Raw genomic sequence first — 14691 nt, forward strand, 5'->3', positions numbered from 1 at the left:
CAGGGAGGTGGTCCCAGGACTCTGTCTGCACAAGAGACTGGGGAGGGCCGGCACTGGACAGGAACACAGAAAACAGCTCTCTCTCCATTCCCAGGGAGCACCCCAGCAAACTGCCAGCAGACACCCTATCCTGTTGTATCCTGCTCCCCGCCTCGCTATGGATACCCTAGCAGATTCAGTCTGAATTTCAAACATGTCTGACTTATGACCCAGTAATCCATCTTCTTAAGATTGGACTAGAGGGACACCTGCCCAATGGCACCAGGCAGGCTTTTGACTCTTTGGTGGTGAGGGTGCCAGGGTACCAAGCATCCCCTGCATGCTGGGCAAGCTCTATGCTACCGCACTACCGCTCCTCTTTAGTTTTTGATTTGTGTGTTCTGTCTGAAAAGAATCTTGCTTGTAGCTGAGACTAGCCTCAAGCTTTTGATCCTTTTGCCCCAAGCTCTCAAGAGCGGTGATTACAGAGATGCGGGATACACCTGGCTCCAGCTGCCTGCATATGGAAGCCAGAGGTCAACCTCAGCTGTCTTCCTCCGTTACTCTCTAAACTTCAGTTTTTGGAGATGGGATCTCTCACTGGGCCTGGAGCTCAGTTTCCTGGTGGCCAGGGAGCTGCCCGCCTCTTCCTTGCCTCTAAACACTGAATTACAGAAGTGGACCATCAGGCCCAGCTGTTTGTTTTGTGTTTTTCCTCTTGTGTGTGTCTTGGAGTTCTGTCTGTCCGGACACAATGTGCTGGTCCAGTGCCTTACTAAGTCAGATGAGGGTATCAGATCCCCAGGAACTAGCGTTAGAGATGGGTATGAGCTAGCCATGTGGGTGCTAGGATTTGAACCCAGGTCCTCTGGAAGAGCAAGCAGTGCCCCTAACCCTGAAGCATCCCTCCAGTCACCATGCTTCTTGGCTTTTAACATTGCTGGGGATTCAAACTGAAACTATTTGCTGAGTCTATCTTACTGACTTTTAACTTTAGGGGTTTTCTGTGAGTTTTGTTTGTTTGTTTTTGAGAAAAGGTCTCATGCTATAGCCTAGGCAAGCTTCAAACTTGTGGCAATCCTCCTGCCTCAGCCTTCTAAGTGCTAGGATTACTGCGTGACTACAGTGCCCAGCTCCTGTCTGGTATTTTTAGACAACACTGTTCCTCTCATAATAGAAATCATAGTGACAGCTGTTGGCTTTGCATGCATCCCTGGTTGAGGGCGGTGCTGGCATGCATCTGTGACTCAGAGGAAGAGGAATGTACACAACAGTGAAGGAACATGCCATCCTGCTCACTGGCTCCCCAAGAACGAAGCACTTGGTCATGGGGGGAACATCATTGCTGAAGTGAGTGAGGCTTCTGAAGGGCCCTGCTGAAGTGAGTGAGTGAGGCTTCTGAAGGGCCCTGCTGAAATGAGTGAGTGAGGCTTCTGAAGGGCCCTGCTGAAGTGAGTGAGTGGGGCTTCTGAAGGGCCCTGCTGAAGTGAGTGAGTGAGGCTTCTGAAGGGCCCTGCTGAAGTGAGTGAGGCTTCTGAAGGGCCCTGCTGAAGTGAGTGAGGCTTCTGAAGGGCCCTGCTGAAGTGAGTGAGAGCCAGGCTGTGCTAACCCCCTTTCATTCCTCAGCAGGCATTCCTGGTCAGAGCCATGTGTGCCTAACCTGTAGTCCTGCATGCTCAGGGCTGGCTGGCACCTCCAGGCTGTCCCTGAGGTCACTAGGAAGTCCCAGTGGTGCTGTGCCCAAAGCTGGGAAGAGCTAGCCTAAGACGGCAGGCAGCACTCCGGGCCCTCCACCACGTACCTAGGTTGTTATCCGTGAGGACCTCCTTGACCCTCTTGGTGATGGAGTATGTGTCCAGCTCTGGGGACATGGCCACCATCTCCTGGATGCCCCCTGCAGCCTGGCTGCTTGAGAAGGGCTTTCCACCCAGGGAGGAGCTGGCCCGGCCCTCCGGCTGCTGATTCTCCTTGCTGCTTTCCAGAGATAGGCCCAGAGGCTCCTGGGAAGTCTTTTCAGGCTCTGTGGGGCTTGGGGGAGGCGATGGAGAGGATGCTGACTCCGTGGGACTAGCTGCAGGTGAGAGACGCGGAGTGGTCACTGCCACTGAGTGTGGTTGGGCAGGATGGCTTGTCAGAGCTGAGGCTGGTACCAAGGCACCTGTGGCCACCACAGTGCACCTCAGGAAGGAGCCGCCCAGGCTCTTCATGGTGACATACATAGCTCTTCTTCCTTTTTCTGTGGTGTTGGGGGTTGAGCCAGGTCCTTGCCATCTCAGGAAAGCACACTCTACCACTGAAGGACAGCTCAACTTCTTTAAGAACTTTCATTCTAAGATATGGGCCTCCATACATGGCAAAAACTGGCTTTGAACTTACAATCCTTCTGCCCCACCCCCACCCCCAATGCTGCTTGCCTGTCCACCACCTGTCTCTGTCTGGCCTGTCTCCTGTCTCAGTGCCTCCTGTCTAGCCTACCTGTCACCTCTCTTGCCTATCGGACTCTGCCAGGTGTTTGTCTGCTGTTTGTTTTGCCTGCTTGCCTGTCTGTCTGTCCGTCTGTCTACCTACAGTCTGCCTTATGCCTGTCTACCAACAGCCTATCCTTGTTTTGTAGCTACAAATGGAAAGGGAGCTCCAGTCCTGTTGCTAAGGTGGGACCTGCAATTGTCACCCGACGCCGTGTTCTTTGTAACCCTGCTGGCTCATTTCTGTGACTTGAGGTAGAGCTTCTCCAGATCCCCATTTTACAGACTATGTCACTGACCCTTGGCCAGAATCATTCTCTTTGTGGTCTCTAGGGCAGGTGGCCCATCCTGCCTAAAACCACGTGTTCTGAAATCAATGCTACCCACAGGACCCCAGCAGCTTTGCATATGGGCACTGTTGACTTCAGGGAACTCTCTGAGCCTCTGTTTGTAGTACTGCAAAGTTCAGGCTCCACCCTGCCCATGAGGTCACCCTATGAACACAAGACTGGCCCAGGCCTGTGCAAAGAAAGATTCTGAGGAGCAGCATGGAGTCTCTAGGGAGCTGGCACAGGGCTCTGCTGGCTGTGTCTGTCCTACCTGCCCTAGCTGCCTGGACCTTCTGCACCTCTGCTGGGTGGAAGCTTCCTTCCAGGGGGAACAGAGGAGGGAAAAGGGACCCTTGTTCAGGTGACCGCAGTTGAATAGTGTTTGGGATGCAGAGAGGGCAGAGGTGGGCATGCAAGTCCACGGACTAGGGGTAGAGCCAAGGCATTGTGCCCTCACTCACCCTGGCTAGCGCTGGGCTGCTGGGTTGGGGCCTGGCCCTGGCCCAGCTGGTCCGATAGCCACAACTGCATGCGGATGAAAGGCTCCCTGCCCTTCTGTGTCAGCTTGCTCCATGGCTTTGGCCGGGACAGCATGTCACTCACGCTGCCCTGAGACAGTCCCAGGACCTGCAGGTGGAAGGCGGGTCAGCAACTGCCATATGAGGCCTTCCTGGCCCCTCCCAGGCCCTTCAGGACCCACTCTCTCTCAGAACTCCCACCTGACCCTGAAGGGCATCCCATGGTCCCTTCCAGGATGCTACTCTGAACCCCCCTGCTTAAGTCTCTTCCTCCAGGTCTGGCTTTGTGACCCTTTCTCGCACCTCTCCCATTTAAACTTAATATTCCAGCACTGGCTGGGGATATTAAGGTATGGGGTGGGCTGAATCCTTACTCTTCAGGGGCTGGACCATGAGAGCTACAGAGGGCTGTAAAGGCCAGGGGACTGGCTGTTAACTGGCTCAGTGTCCAGGGATGACTAGACGTAGGACAGACATCTGACTGGGTTCCGGAGGATTGGCTTCCTACTAGGGTAACCCTCTAGTCTATAGGTCTTAGGGCTAAGGTCTCAGTGGGCCTTGCTCCTGGGTCCCACTCTGGTCCACACCTTCTCCCCAAAGATGCGCTGGCAGATGCCATTCTTGGCTAGCTTCTCCTTGACCTGGCGGGTCAGCTCCAGCGTGTCTACCTCCCGGTACATGTACAGCTCATACTGCTCGGGTGTCAGGGGCGGCACAGTGGGCTTGAGTGTGCGGGGCACGTACGCTGGGTAGTAGGGCAGTCGCCCGCCGCCCACCTCGGGGGCTCCGGCCTCGGCCTTGAGCTCTCCCACCCTGGGGGCCTCGTCCTCGCCCATAGCTGCTTCGTCCTCAGGGGCGATGGTTGCCTCGTCCCCACGGGGCCAGGCTCGCCCATTGGGCTGTCCCGAGTAACTGGAGGAGGAGGAGAGGGAGGGCGATACGGAGGCATAGGGACGGCTGAGCAGACCACGGTCTGATGCCCAGTGGTGGTCAAAGTAGCCCGCGTCGCCGATCTCCGACTTCACCTTTCGGATGATTCGCTGCACAAATGCAGCGGGGGACAGGACAGCAAGCGGCGCCTGCGCACTGCTACTACTGCTGCTGCCGCCATCTTCCTGCTTCACGCAGGCCAGGGCCCCATTCTGGCTCGCAGTGGTTGGCGAGGGCCGCTCCGGTGGAGAGGGAGGCACTGAGCGGCCCCTGGGACCCGACTCCATCTCCAGCAGGGCCTGCTGCTGGGCTTGCATCTCGCGGCGGGCTTGTTCCAGAATGTTCTTGATGGCATCTTCCGAGGTGTTGGAGGAGGCTGTGCCGTTGGGGATGCTCACGGAGGCTGGGGAGTTCTTGGACTCACCTGTGATGGGTGGACAGGGGTCCATCATCGTGCCACAGTTGAATGTAGCATCTGTGTTTATACCATCTAAACCTGGGGGCAACCTCTGTGTTCTACAATGGGAGGACTGGTTAAATAAGTCATGGCCTGTCTGTCCATCTGGTGCAATATTAGGCAGGCATTAAAAAGAATCAGGCCAATAGCAAAATCTTAGTATATGTGGAAAAAGTGAACAAGGAGAGAAGACAGTGTAAAAACAAAGCCAAAACCCACAAAAAGCATGCCTTTTGTACATGCTTTTATACGTTTATATGAACCTTGCGAATGTCTAAGGTCAAGAAAAAGGCAGTAACTCAGACGCTCTTTCACGAATTATATAGCAAAAACCACGGCTGCAATTGGGAAGCAGAGGCAGGTGGGGCTCTGGAGTTTGAGGCCAGCCTGGTCTACAGAGTGAGTGAGTCTAGGACAGCCAGGGCTACACAGAGAAACCCTGTCTTGAAAAACAAAACAAACCAGCCAACCAGCCAAGCAACCAACCAACAATAATAATGGTGTGGATACACAGGAATACTAACTCCACGGCAGTGAAACTGGAGTTGCCTTGTGAAGCCAGGCAGGAATTTTAGTACCTTAAGCCTGGTCAGCCAGGGCCAGACAGAGAAAGCTTGTCTCAGGGAAAGAAAACAAAAACAAAAAGAAACAAACATGCTGGGCAGTGGTGGCACACACCTTTAATCCCAGCACCCGGGAGGCAGAGGCAGGCGGATTTCTGAGTTTGAGGCCAGCCTGGTCTACAGAGTGAGTTCCAGGACAGCCAGGGCTACACAGAGAAACCCCGTCTCGAAAAACCAACCAAATGGGGCTGGAGAGATAGCTTAGCGGGAAAGAGTACCGACTGTTCTTCTGAAGGTCCTGAGTTCAAATCCCAGCAACCACATGGTGGCTCATACCATCTGTAAGAGATCTGACACCCTCTTCTGGAGTGTCTGAAGACAGCTACAGTGTAGCTTACATATAATAAATAAATAAATCTTAAAAAAAAAAACAATGAAACCAAACCAAACAAAAAACTACACCAGTGTAACTCGTCTCCACAAGCTACCAAGCAAGCTAATTAAACAACAGGGTATAGGGAAAATCTCATCAATGGAGTGATAGGAAAAAAACCAGGCTGACAGCCATCTCTGAGAGGAGAGAGAAAGGGAGGGGAGGGGAGGGGAGAGAGCGTCAGGTCAGAGGCACACAGATTCTTGGGTCGGGGCCATAACTCCCAGGGGCACAGTTGGTTCTATGAATAATCGAAGGAATACAAACAAGAAGTCTACACAAGGAGTAAATTAGAGAGGATGCCACAAATCCAGGCCGTGTCTCAGGACAGCAATCGATCAGGGTATGACTAGGGGCTGCCTCTTTCTACCTTCTAAGCAGTGTTCTCGGACTACTGAACACTACAGGCAGGTCACCATGACCTTCCTCCACCATCCTCCTGAGTAGCCTCCATCCTGGGGAACACCACACAGCCATTAGAATAACATTTTTTTTTTCAAACTAAAAGCAATAGACTAACTAGTATTGAGTCACAGAAAGGAACCCAGTGTGGGTCCAAGCTGGAACCTAAAAAAATATTTAAAAACAGGAAGGGAAGCCAAGGATGACAACCCAGAAAGTGCCAGTCACACGACTTCAAAGTCCAGCAACAGGCTGGGGAGGCTGCACTGGGGAGCGGCCGCTTATCGAGATAGGCTTGTCTCTTTAGGGGCGTGAGAATGCTCTGGAACAGTGAGATGATAAGAATTATTAAAGCCAGCCCAGATCTAGGATCAGTACAAAACTCGGCCTCAGATGGACTCGGCTCCTCAGGCCTGTGTGTGCTAGAAACATTTGTTAATTTCATGCCATGTAATTTCTCCCCAAATTGAGACTCCCCTCTTCCAGCTGGGCCTGATGGGTAGGCCTGCCTCAGCCACTCGGAAGGCTAAAGCCTGCTCAGCCTGTGAGCTCATGTCTCAAAATACAAGCTTTTTTTTTTTTTTTTTCGTTTTGTGTTTTGAGACAGGGTTCTCTGTGTAGCCCTGGCTGTCCTGGAACTCACTCTCCCTCTGCCTCCTAAATGCTGGGATTAAAGGCATGTGCTACCACTGCTGGGCTTACAAGCTGTTTTTATTAAGGACTGGGGAGTGGAGCTTGGGGGTGGAGCCTGGAACTTGGGACTCAACCCCAACATAACAAAAGATAACCAGACTAAAGCAAACTCCATGTTTAGGGCCACATGGGTCTCTGAGGAGGTTACACCTGCTCCCCACCCAATCCCCTGGAGTGCTGCTGGGCACTTAGGTCATTTGCAGCCAGTTGCTGGTTTTGTTGTTCATTTCTTGTTTTTTTTTTTTTTTGTTTTTTTTTTTCAGACAGGGCTTCTCTAGGTAGCCCTGATTGTCCTAGAACTCCCTCTTTAGACCAGGCTGGCCTTGAACTCAGGGATCCACCTGCCTCTGCCTCCTGAGTGCTGAGAGTAAAGGCATGCACCACCACCACCACCGACTAGCCTATCGTTGCTATGAGCAGCTTGTATAAATGCCTGCCCACCCCCACCCTGGACATTTCCTTTGGTTCTATCAAGAACACACCTGGAGCTGGCAGTCAGGCACACATCCCCCCTTCATCCTGGCGGATGCCTAGTGCCCTGTGCTTGCCCTTCCCAGCGGTTTGGAGCCTATGGGGGCGGAAGTCGAGGGGGTGTGGCCACATCCTTGCAGCTTAGTACTGAGTGTGAACATTCCCTTCAGCCCTGCTGCTGACTTTAACACTTCCCTGTCTGTTTCTGGCCCTGGGGGAAGCACTGAGAATGTCAGACACCCAGTGTCTGTGTAATTAAACTCAAGGCCTGGCTACGATGCTTCACCCACATCTATAGCCCCTGACAAGCATTCGGTAGGAGCCGGGCGGTGGCGGTGGTGGTGGTGGTGGTGCACACCTTTAATCCCAGCAATTGGGAGGCTAAGGTGTCCCAGTAAGAAAGACTAAGGCAGATCTCTTTGAGTTCAAGGCCAGCCTGGTCTCCAGAGAAAGTTCCTGGACAGCCAAAGCTACACAAGAAACTCTATCTTTAAAAAAAAAAGTCATGCCGGGCAGTGGTGGCGCACACCTTTAGTCCTAGCACTTGGGAGGCAGAGGCAGGCGGATTTCTGAGTTCGAAGCCAGCCTGGTCTACAGAGTGAGTTCCAGGATAGCCAGGGCTACACAGAGAAACCCTGTCTCAAAAAAACCAGGAATGACTGGTTCAGAGGATTAGCTGGTAGGGCAGTGTAAACTCCTGCTGGGCATGTCCCCTGTCCTGTGGCCTCTCCCAGGGACAGAGAGGGGGTCTCCACAGAAGGCCAGTCAGTGATATTTTCCTTATAGGACTCTGCAGCTGGCACACCTGTACTGATCCGCCAGCAGAGGGCAGCAGACACCGCACAGTGGGGCGGGAGGACTGAGCCCAGCATCCCAGGATCCCAGGCAGCCAGTCCACACTGCAGGGTGTAAATGTGCAACTTGAGCCTGGCCATAGAAGTCCCCAAGACAGTGGCAGGGACAGCCACACAGCCAGAGCCATTAATTTTAGGATCACAACAAAGAAGGTAGTTTTGATTCTAAGGCTCTGCCCACGATCTTCTGTGTACCTGCCCCTGGCTGGTGAGCGCTGAGCTTGAGCGATCCTCCCACAGCCTTCAGAAAGGAGAGTTAGTATCATTCCTATCTTTAAGATGAGAAGAGGGATGCACAGAGAGGCCAAGTCATCAGTACAGGGCCACACAGCTAATGAACAGCTGAACCAGGGTTTGTGGCCAGTCCTGCTATCTTGTTCTGTAGGTCAGAGAGGGAAGCGTACCAGCTTGTCAGGATAGGGTGGGGGGCTTCCTGGAGGAGGTGACACATAAGAGAGTGGGACTTGGCTAGATGTCCTGGGTAAGGGGATAGTCTCAGGGTCCAGTCGTGGGCTGGGATCACAGAGTTCTGGGAGAGGTGTGGAGACTCAAGGCCTGGATGTCTTGCTGAGCAGCCCAGTTGTGGGGGCAGTAGTGAGGCATGGGAGACAGCTGAGCAGTGGCATACTTGTGTTTGTGTTCCAGGCAGGCCCTTCTGGGGCCCTGGAGGTTACAAGTGGCCTTGGAACATCCTGGGATAACAGAGGTAGTGCAGACAAGGGTCAGAGGTCACGGGCTAAGGGCATACGTACCTCCCTTCTGAGACTCAATCTCCTTCTTAGCCTGCTCCAGGATACTCTTGATGGCGTCGTCTGAGCCTGTCTCAGGTGTGCGGATTCTCGGGGTGATGCTGCCTGGGGGTGGGGCACGAAGATGGCGGCTGTGGGTCCTGCAGGGGGGGGTCGGGCCTGCAGGGGGCAGGGTCAGGCCCTAGAAGTGGGCAGGAGGGTATGGACCAGATTGTTCTGAGGGGTGGGGGAATGACAAATGGTAGGTGGTGTAGTGACTCCAGCTTTGGGGCTGGGGCTGGAACTAGGGTCCTGTGAATGCTAGGTCAGTGGTTAGCGCTGAGCCACGTTAACAGTATCATGACCCTGACTTAACAGTAGTGGACCAGGATGATTATGGCAACAGCAGACACTTCTTGAGCAGTTCGGCCGTTCCAGGTGTAGTGGTCAGAGCTCTGGGCCCTTTTAGGCCCTCCCCCAGGGGAGGGGGAGCTGAGAAACTGGTCCAGAGCTTAGCTTCCCAGAATGGGCTGCAGAGTGAGGGGGGAGCGGCCTAGCGCAGGAGGGAGCAAGGTCACCAGTCTTTCCCTCCAAACGGGGAAACCAAGGCACAGGGTGGTAGCTCACCCACCCCGGGTCACCACGACTCTGGATGGTAGTGGTGGGGCTTCTCAGTGGCTCACCTCGCTGCCTCACCTGGATGGTGCGCAGGGCCAGCACATTCTGCTCATCCGACAGGAACTGCTTCATCTTGATGAAAGGCTCCTTGCCCTTCACCGTGAGCTTGCGCCAAGGCTTGGGCCGTGCCAGGATCTCACTCACCGAGCCCTGTGACAGTCCCAGAACGTAGTGGCCAAACACACGCTGGCCAATGTTGTGCTTCAGCAGTTGCTCCTTTACCTGGAAGGCGATCTCGGCCGTGTCCAGCTGTTCCTCCTCTGGCCCTGCCCCATCCACAGGCTCCGGGGCCCCCGTAAGCTCAGGACCGGGCATGGAGGCAGCAGGAGCCGTTGGAGCCTTGGCACCGCCATAGAAAGCCGGTGGGAATGCCAGCAGGTTGCCCGTTTCCCCTTTGAAGGCAGCTGGGCCCATCATATGCTTGGACAGCAGTGAGTCCCCAGCCAGCCTCTCCCCTGGTGCCAGGCTGGGGAAGGGGGACATGGAGAAAGTCCTTGGCCCATCAGGACCCAGACTGGGGCCCAGTAGGGGCTGAGGAGGGCTTGGAGACAGCGGGTCTTCAGGGCCTGGCGGAGGTGGAAGCTGAGGAGGGTAGGGGGGCTCCATGCCCAGTGAGCCCTTGATAGAGTCATCCTCTGAGGGGTCCTCCTCTAGAACACCAGGGGGATGCACAGACAGACAGACAGACAGAGGTACAGAGAGGCCAATGGCAATGGAGGGAAGGGATGTGCAGAGGTGAGAGAGATGGTTAGAGAGGAAGAGAGAGGGAGAGAGAGGGAGAGAGAGGGAGAGAGCAGGGACAGAGGATATGGGGTAATGGGGGGGCAGGATGAGGGAAAGGCTATAGGCCTCAGAGGCCACAAATACCCATGCCTGCTGTTGCCCCTCCATTCCTGAACCCCACCTCCTCAGGCTTCCTTCAAATGCTAGTTTGTGGGACCCATCTGCTGCCATTGGGAATATTACCCTAACAAGTAGGAATGGGCCTCACCGTCACTCCAGGGGTCTAATGCCTCTGTGCCTAGTCACTAGGGCCACCCAGCACTTCCCATTTAAAAGACAAATAATGAGCCTGCTATCTTGGGTGACAAGGCCAAAAGGTCACTGAGCCACTTATGGGAAGAAGGGCAATTTTACGCTGTGGGCCAGGCCCTGGGGTTGGCTGTAGGGTGGGATATAGACCCCTCTAGCTTCTGACTCCTAAGTTCTCATTGAAGCTCCAGTATCCAGCTAGAGTCAGGGTCCAGGGAAGCCTTGGACCCTGTGACACTGAATTTGGGAAGCATCACCCAGCAGGTGCTCAGCCCACTTCCCTGTCTGGATTCTTCTGCCTAGTGGACTGCAGTGACCCTGGGGCATGAAGAAGTCCAGGGGTAGCCTTGCTCAGCCCTCAGCCCACGTGCCCCTGGGGTGTTTCTGGTCCCCTACCAGGGCTGCCCAGCAGTGCAGGCTTCTCCAGCAGGAACTTCTGTGTGGCCATGAGCAGTGGATCATCAGGCTTGGCCAGCGCCTGAGCAGAGGGGAAGCAAGGCTGAGAAGGTATGGTTGGTGCAGGCTCGGGGGCCAGCCAGCTTTTGGGGACAGGGACTGCCGCAGGGGTATGTACCTGTGGGAGGCTGCAGGTGCTGGACGCCAGCTTCATGGCTCTCAGGATGCTGCCGGAGCAAAACAGAGGGGCCTGAGGTCAGCGGGGCCCCAGCAGAAGGAGAGGACCCAAGGTGGGTGCTGCCTATGCCTTTGCTGCTCCGGACTCTCCCCAGGTGACCTTGGACCTCGAGTCTGTGGGCTTATATCATACTTGCCTTTTTTTTTTTCCTCCCCAAGACAGGACTCTGTGTAGCCCTGGCTATTCTGGAACTCACTCTATAGACAAGGCTGGCCTCGAACTCACAGAGATCTACCTGCCTCTGCTTCCCGACTGCTGGGATTAAAGGTGTGCGCCACCACCACCCGGCTCTTTCTCCTTTTCTATATTTCATCTTACATATGGTCTCATGTAGCCCAGGCTAGCCTCAAATTCATTATGTAGTAGAGGCTAGCCTTGAACTCCTGAATCTCCCGCCTCTGCCTCCCAAGTGCTGGGAATGAAGGTGTCTAGCACCACCACCTGCTTTTCCCTTTGTCTCCTCTTTCTGCCTTTCTCCTTGATTTCCCTCACACCCTCACCCCTTCCTTTCCCTTCCTCTGTGGTAAATAGAGGGAAGGATCCCCGGGGCCTTCTGCACACCACATATGACCTCTACCATTGAGCCACCCTGCCTTGTGGTTTTCAGTTGGACATAGGTAGAAAATATTAAATACGTATTTTTCTAAAAAGTTCCAAAATGCAAAAATTGGATTTGCCTCAGGCTGCACACTGAGTACTAATGTGGCCTCACAGGAATGGTGGGATGTGTGGTCATCGTGCTAGGAATCATGGGAGAAGAGAAGATGAAGTCACGGGAGGCTGAGCCTGGGTTCCATGGAGGACACTACCACAGTCTGGGCTTAGGCATCCTACCCTGGTGACACCAAGGGTCAACCATCAACTGAAAACTGCCAATTGCAGGCCTGAAGTCACGTGTTCCAGTGAGCTGGGTCTGGTGAGCCCTAAATGCCCACAGCCTGAATTTATCTGGCTGCTGAGTGAGTCCCCAGTTTCCACATGGTAACAAGGTGACTGACTATCTCCATAGCTTCATGGAGAAGGACCAGCGTGCTGGTTCATTTCTCTGCCAACCTGACACAAGCTTGAGTCTTCTGGGAAGGGGACCTTCCCTGAGAGGATGCCTTCATGAGACGGGCCTGTAGGCGAGTCTGTGGACTTGACTTCATGATTGCAATGGGAATGCCCAGCCACCCACAACCAAAGTGGTCCGGGTGCTCTGAGCAAGCAGGCTGAGCAAACCATGGGGAGCAAGCCAGTAGGCCGTTCCTCTATGGCCTCTGCTTCAGCTCCTGCCTCCAGGTTCCTCCTGCCTTGGCTTCCCTGGATGATGGACTGGAACCCGTAAGCTACAAGATGGCCTATGTTGGCCATTTCTCACAGCACCAGGACAACCAGTTCGTTTTGTGGAGGCCCGGGCTGGGCTGCCAGGCCTCCTGCCTTGGCCTCTTGAGTGCTGCACTAGTGAGCATTCATCACCACGCCTAGCTCCGACCAGACCAGTTTTGGCAGAGATGTGGACCCCAGAGTGTGCAGCTGGATTTCTGAACAATCCTGGCCAGTGTGTACGGTACCTCAGCTCTGTTTTAATCTCTTCATAGTCAGCCTGGGCCTCGAGCTTTTCTTGGAGTTTCTGCAAGACAAAAGGGTCTTAATGAAGCTGGTCCCATGCTCCCAGCCCACCACCGCCCCTGCCACCCCGGGACCTGCCTCTATGGCCTCAGACTTGGCTGCTAGCTGCCGCTCCAGGTCGGCGATTTGGTTGGCTGAGACCTCCTCCAGCTCCTGCAGGGAGAGCCGCAGCTGCTGTGCATCCTTCAGCAGCCTCAGGATCTCTCTGTCCTTGGAGGCCAGTGCTGCCTCCAACCGGGGTCCTGAGCACAGGGCAAAGCTCACCTTCTCCTGGGGACAAAGAGGGCTTTGAGTGGCTTTGAGGGGCTGAACCCCGGCACGCCCCATCCTTGGACCTCAGGTGGAAGAGAACTTTCCCTATGGTGATCTGATTCTGTTGTGCAGCCTGCACAGTTTTCCTTACAGAAGCCATGCTTCATTCAAGACTTTTGTTGTCAAAAGTACATCCATAGCTGGGTGTAATGGTAAAAACCTCTGTTCCCTGGAGTCAAAGGCAGGGGAATGACTACAAGTTCCAGGTCAGCCTCAGCTATACAGTAAGACCTTGCCTCAAACAAACACAACCACAAAACAAAATAAAGCCCCCAAACAAACAAACAAACAAAAACCAAAACCTAGGGGAAAAATAAAGCGTCTGTTGGTAAAGTAGGGGCCTGAATTTCATCTCTGGAAAAAGCTGGGCGTGGTTGCCTCCAGGTATAAATCCAGAGCTGTGGAAGCAGAGGCAGCTGGACCCCTGGAGCTCCCTGGTGAGCCTAGGCTAATCAATGAGGCCCAGGTCAGTGAGAAATCCCATCTCAGAAAATGAGGTGGATAGCCTGGGGGTGGGGGGCAAGAGCAGCTAAGGTTGTCCCCTGGCTTCAATACACACAGGAACACTCGGATACATGTATGTAGCCACATGGGTACATGTATATGCACATACACACACACAGAAGTAAAAGTGGGAAGGAACTGTAGCAAAGGCAATTCCAAAATAGATTTGGGGTACTGGGTCCGTTGCCAACGGGATAACCCATCCAGGAAACCATTGACCTTCAGGGCCAGAGCAGGGGTACTGGGTCCGTTGCCAACAGGAATAACCCATCCAGGAAACCATTGACCTTCAGGGCCAGAGCAGACATCACAGCCACAGGCCGTGTTACTATGGTATCCCCTGATCTGTTCCACGCCTGTCACCCATCTGGGGTCTTGGGAACTGCCCCTGAGTCTCCGTTCCATCTATGACAAGGGACAGGCTGCTCTCAGGCTCTATTACACAATCTAAGAAGTACTTAGGAAAAAAAAAAAAAAAACAAACTCTACACACAAAAACAACCCCACCACTACTAATCCAGCTTTCTTCCTTGGAGATAAATGCCAATTAAAACAGGAAGCGGATGCCATTAATACATTAAATTAATTAGCATCAAGTGCCACTGTTGTGCTCAGAAAAACTGCCTCCCAAACCAGCCGGGATTCCAGTGTGGCTGCTTTAGCCATTTGCAGGTTCCTCGGGGGTTAATTAAGAAACACTGGCGACTCCTCCCCGGGTGGCCAAAGCTCCCTGTCTCTCCAGACATGCTTCTGTGGGACAGTCACCTGGTAAATCACCTAAGACTCTTGGGATACAACCACATTTACCGTCTTGGATTCTCAGGCTCGTGCGAGTTCGCGCGCATGCGCGCGCACACACACACACACACACACACACACACACACACACACACAAAGAGTGAAGAACTTTTCGGCCATTGAAGACCCACAGTCACTGATACATATCGCACCAGATAACACACACTGGTGGGTGCAAGAGGTCATGAACTCTGATGAGCAGAGCCAGACTTTGCTCATGGTAATGGCCGGAAGCACTGGCTCTTCCCAGCACCATCTACGAGCCAAGCAGTTCTCTCTATAACCTTGTAAGCTAGTAAG

At 53.8% G+C, this 14691-nt stretch overlaps 1 protein-coding gene across 11 annotated transcripts in view; it reads right to left on the bottom strand.

The window, feature by feature from the left end:
- Cux2 (cut like homeobox 2) overlaps positions 1–14691 on the bottom strand; it is a 188404-nt gene that overhangs the window by 5535 nt on the left and 168178 nt on the right. For 10 of the 11 annotated variants that reach the window (XM_031337741.1, XM_031337744.1, XM_031337745.1 and 7 more), the window contains 9 exons: positions 12856–13047; positions 12720–12778; positions 11107–11155; positions 10929–11031; positions 9506–10150; positions 8847–8948; positions 3879–4645; positions 3235–3400; positions 1781–2050 (listed from right to left, as the gene is read on the bottom strand). In XM_031337741.1, coding sequence (XP_031193601.1) covers positions 1781–2050; positions 3235–3400; positions 3879–4645; positions 8847–8948; positions 9506–10150; positions 10929–11031; positions 11107–11155; positions 12720–12778; positions 12856–13047 — 2353 coding nt within the window. The remainder of the gene's footprint in view (positions 1–1780; positions 2051–3234; positions 3401–3878; positions 4646–8846; positions 8949–9505; positions 10151–10928; positions 11032–11106; positions 11156–12719; positions 12779–12855; positions 13048–14691) is intronic. The other variant, XM_031337742.1, reaches the window with a different exon arrangement.

Source organism: Mastomys coucha, unplaced genomic scaffold, assembly GCF_008632895.1.
Source record: "Mastomys coucha isolate ucsf_1 unplaced genomic scaffold, UCSF_Mcou_1 pScaffold22, whole genome shotgun sequence".
Taxonomy (NCBI): Eukaryota; Metazoa; Chordata; class Mammalia; order Rodentia; family Muridae; genus Mastomys; species Mastomys coucha.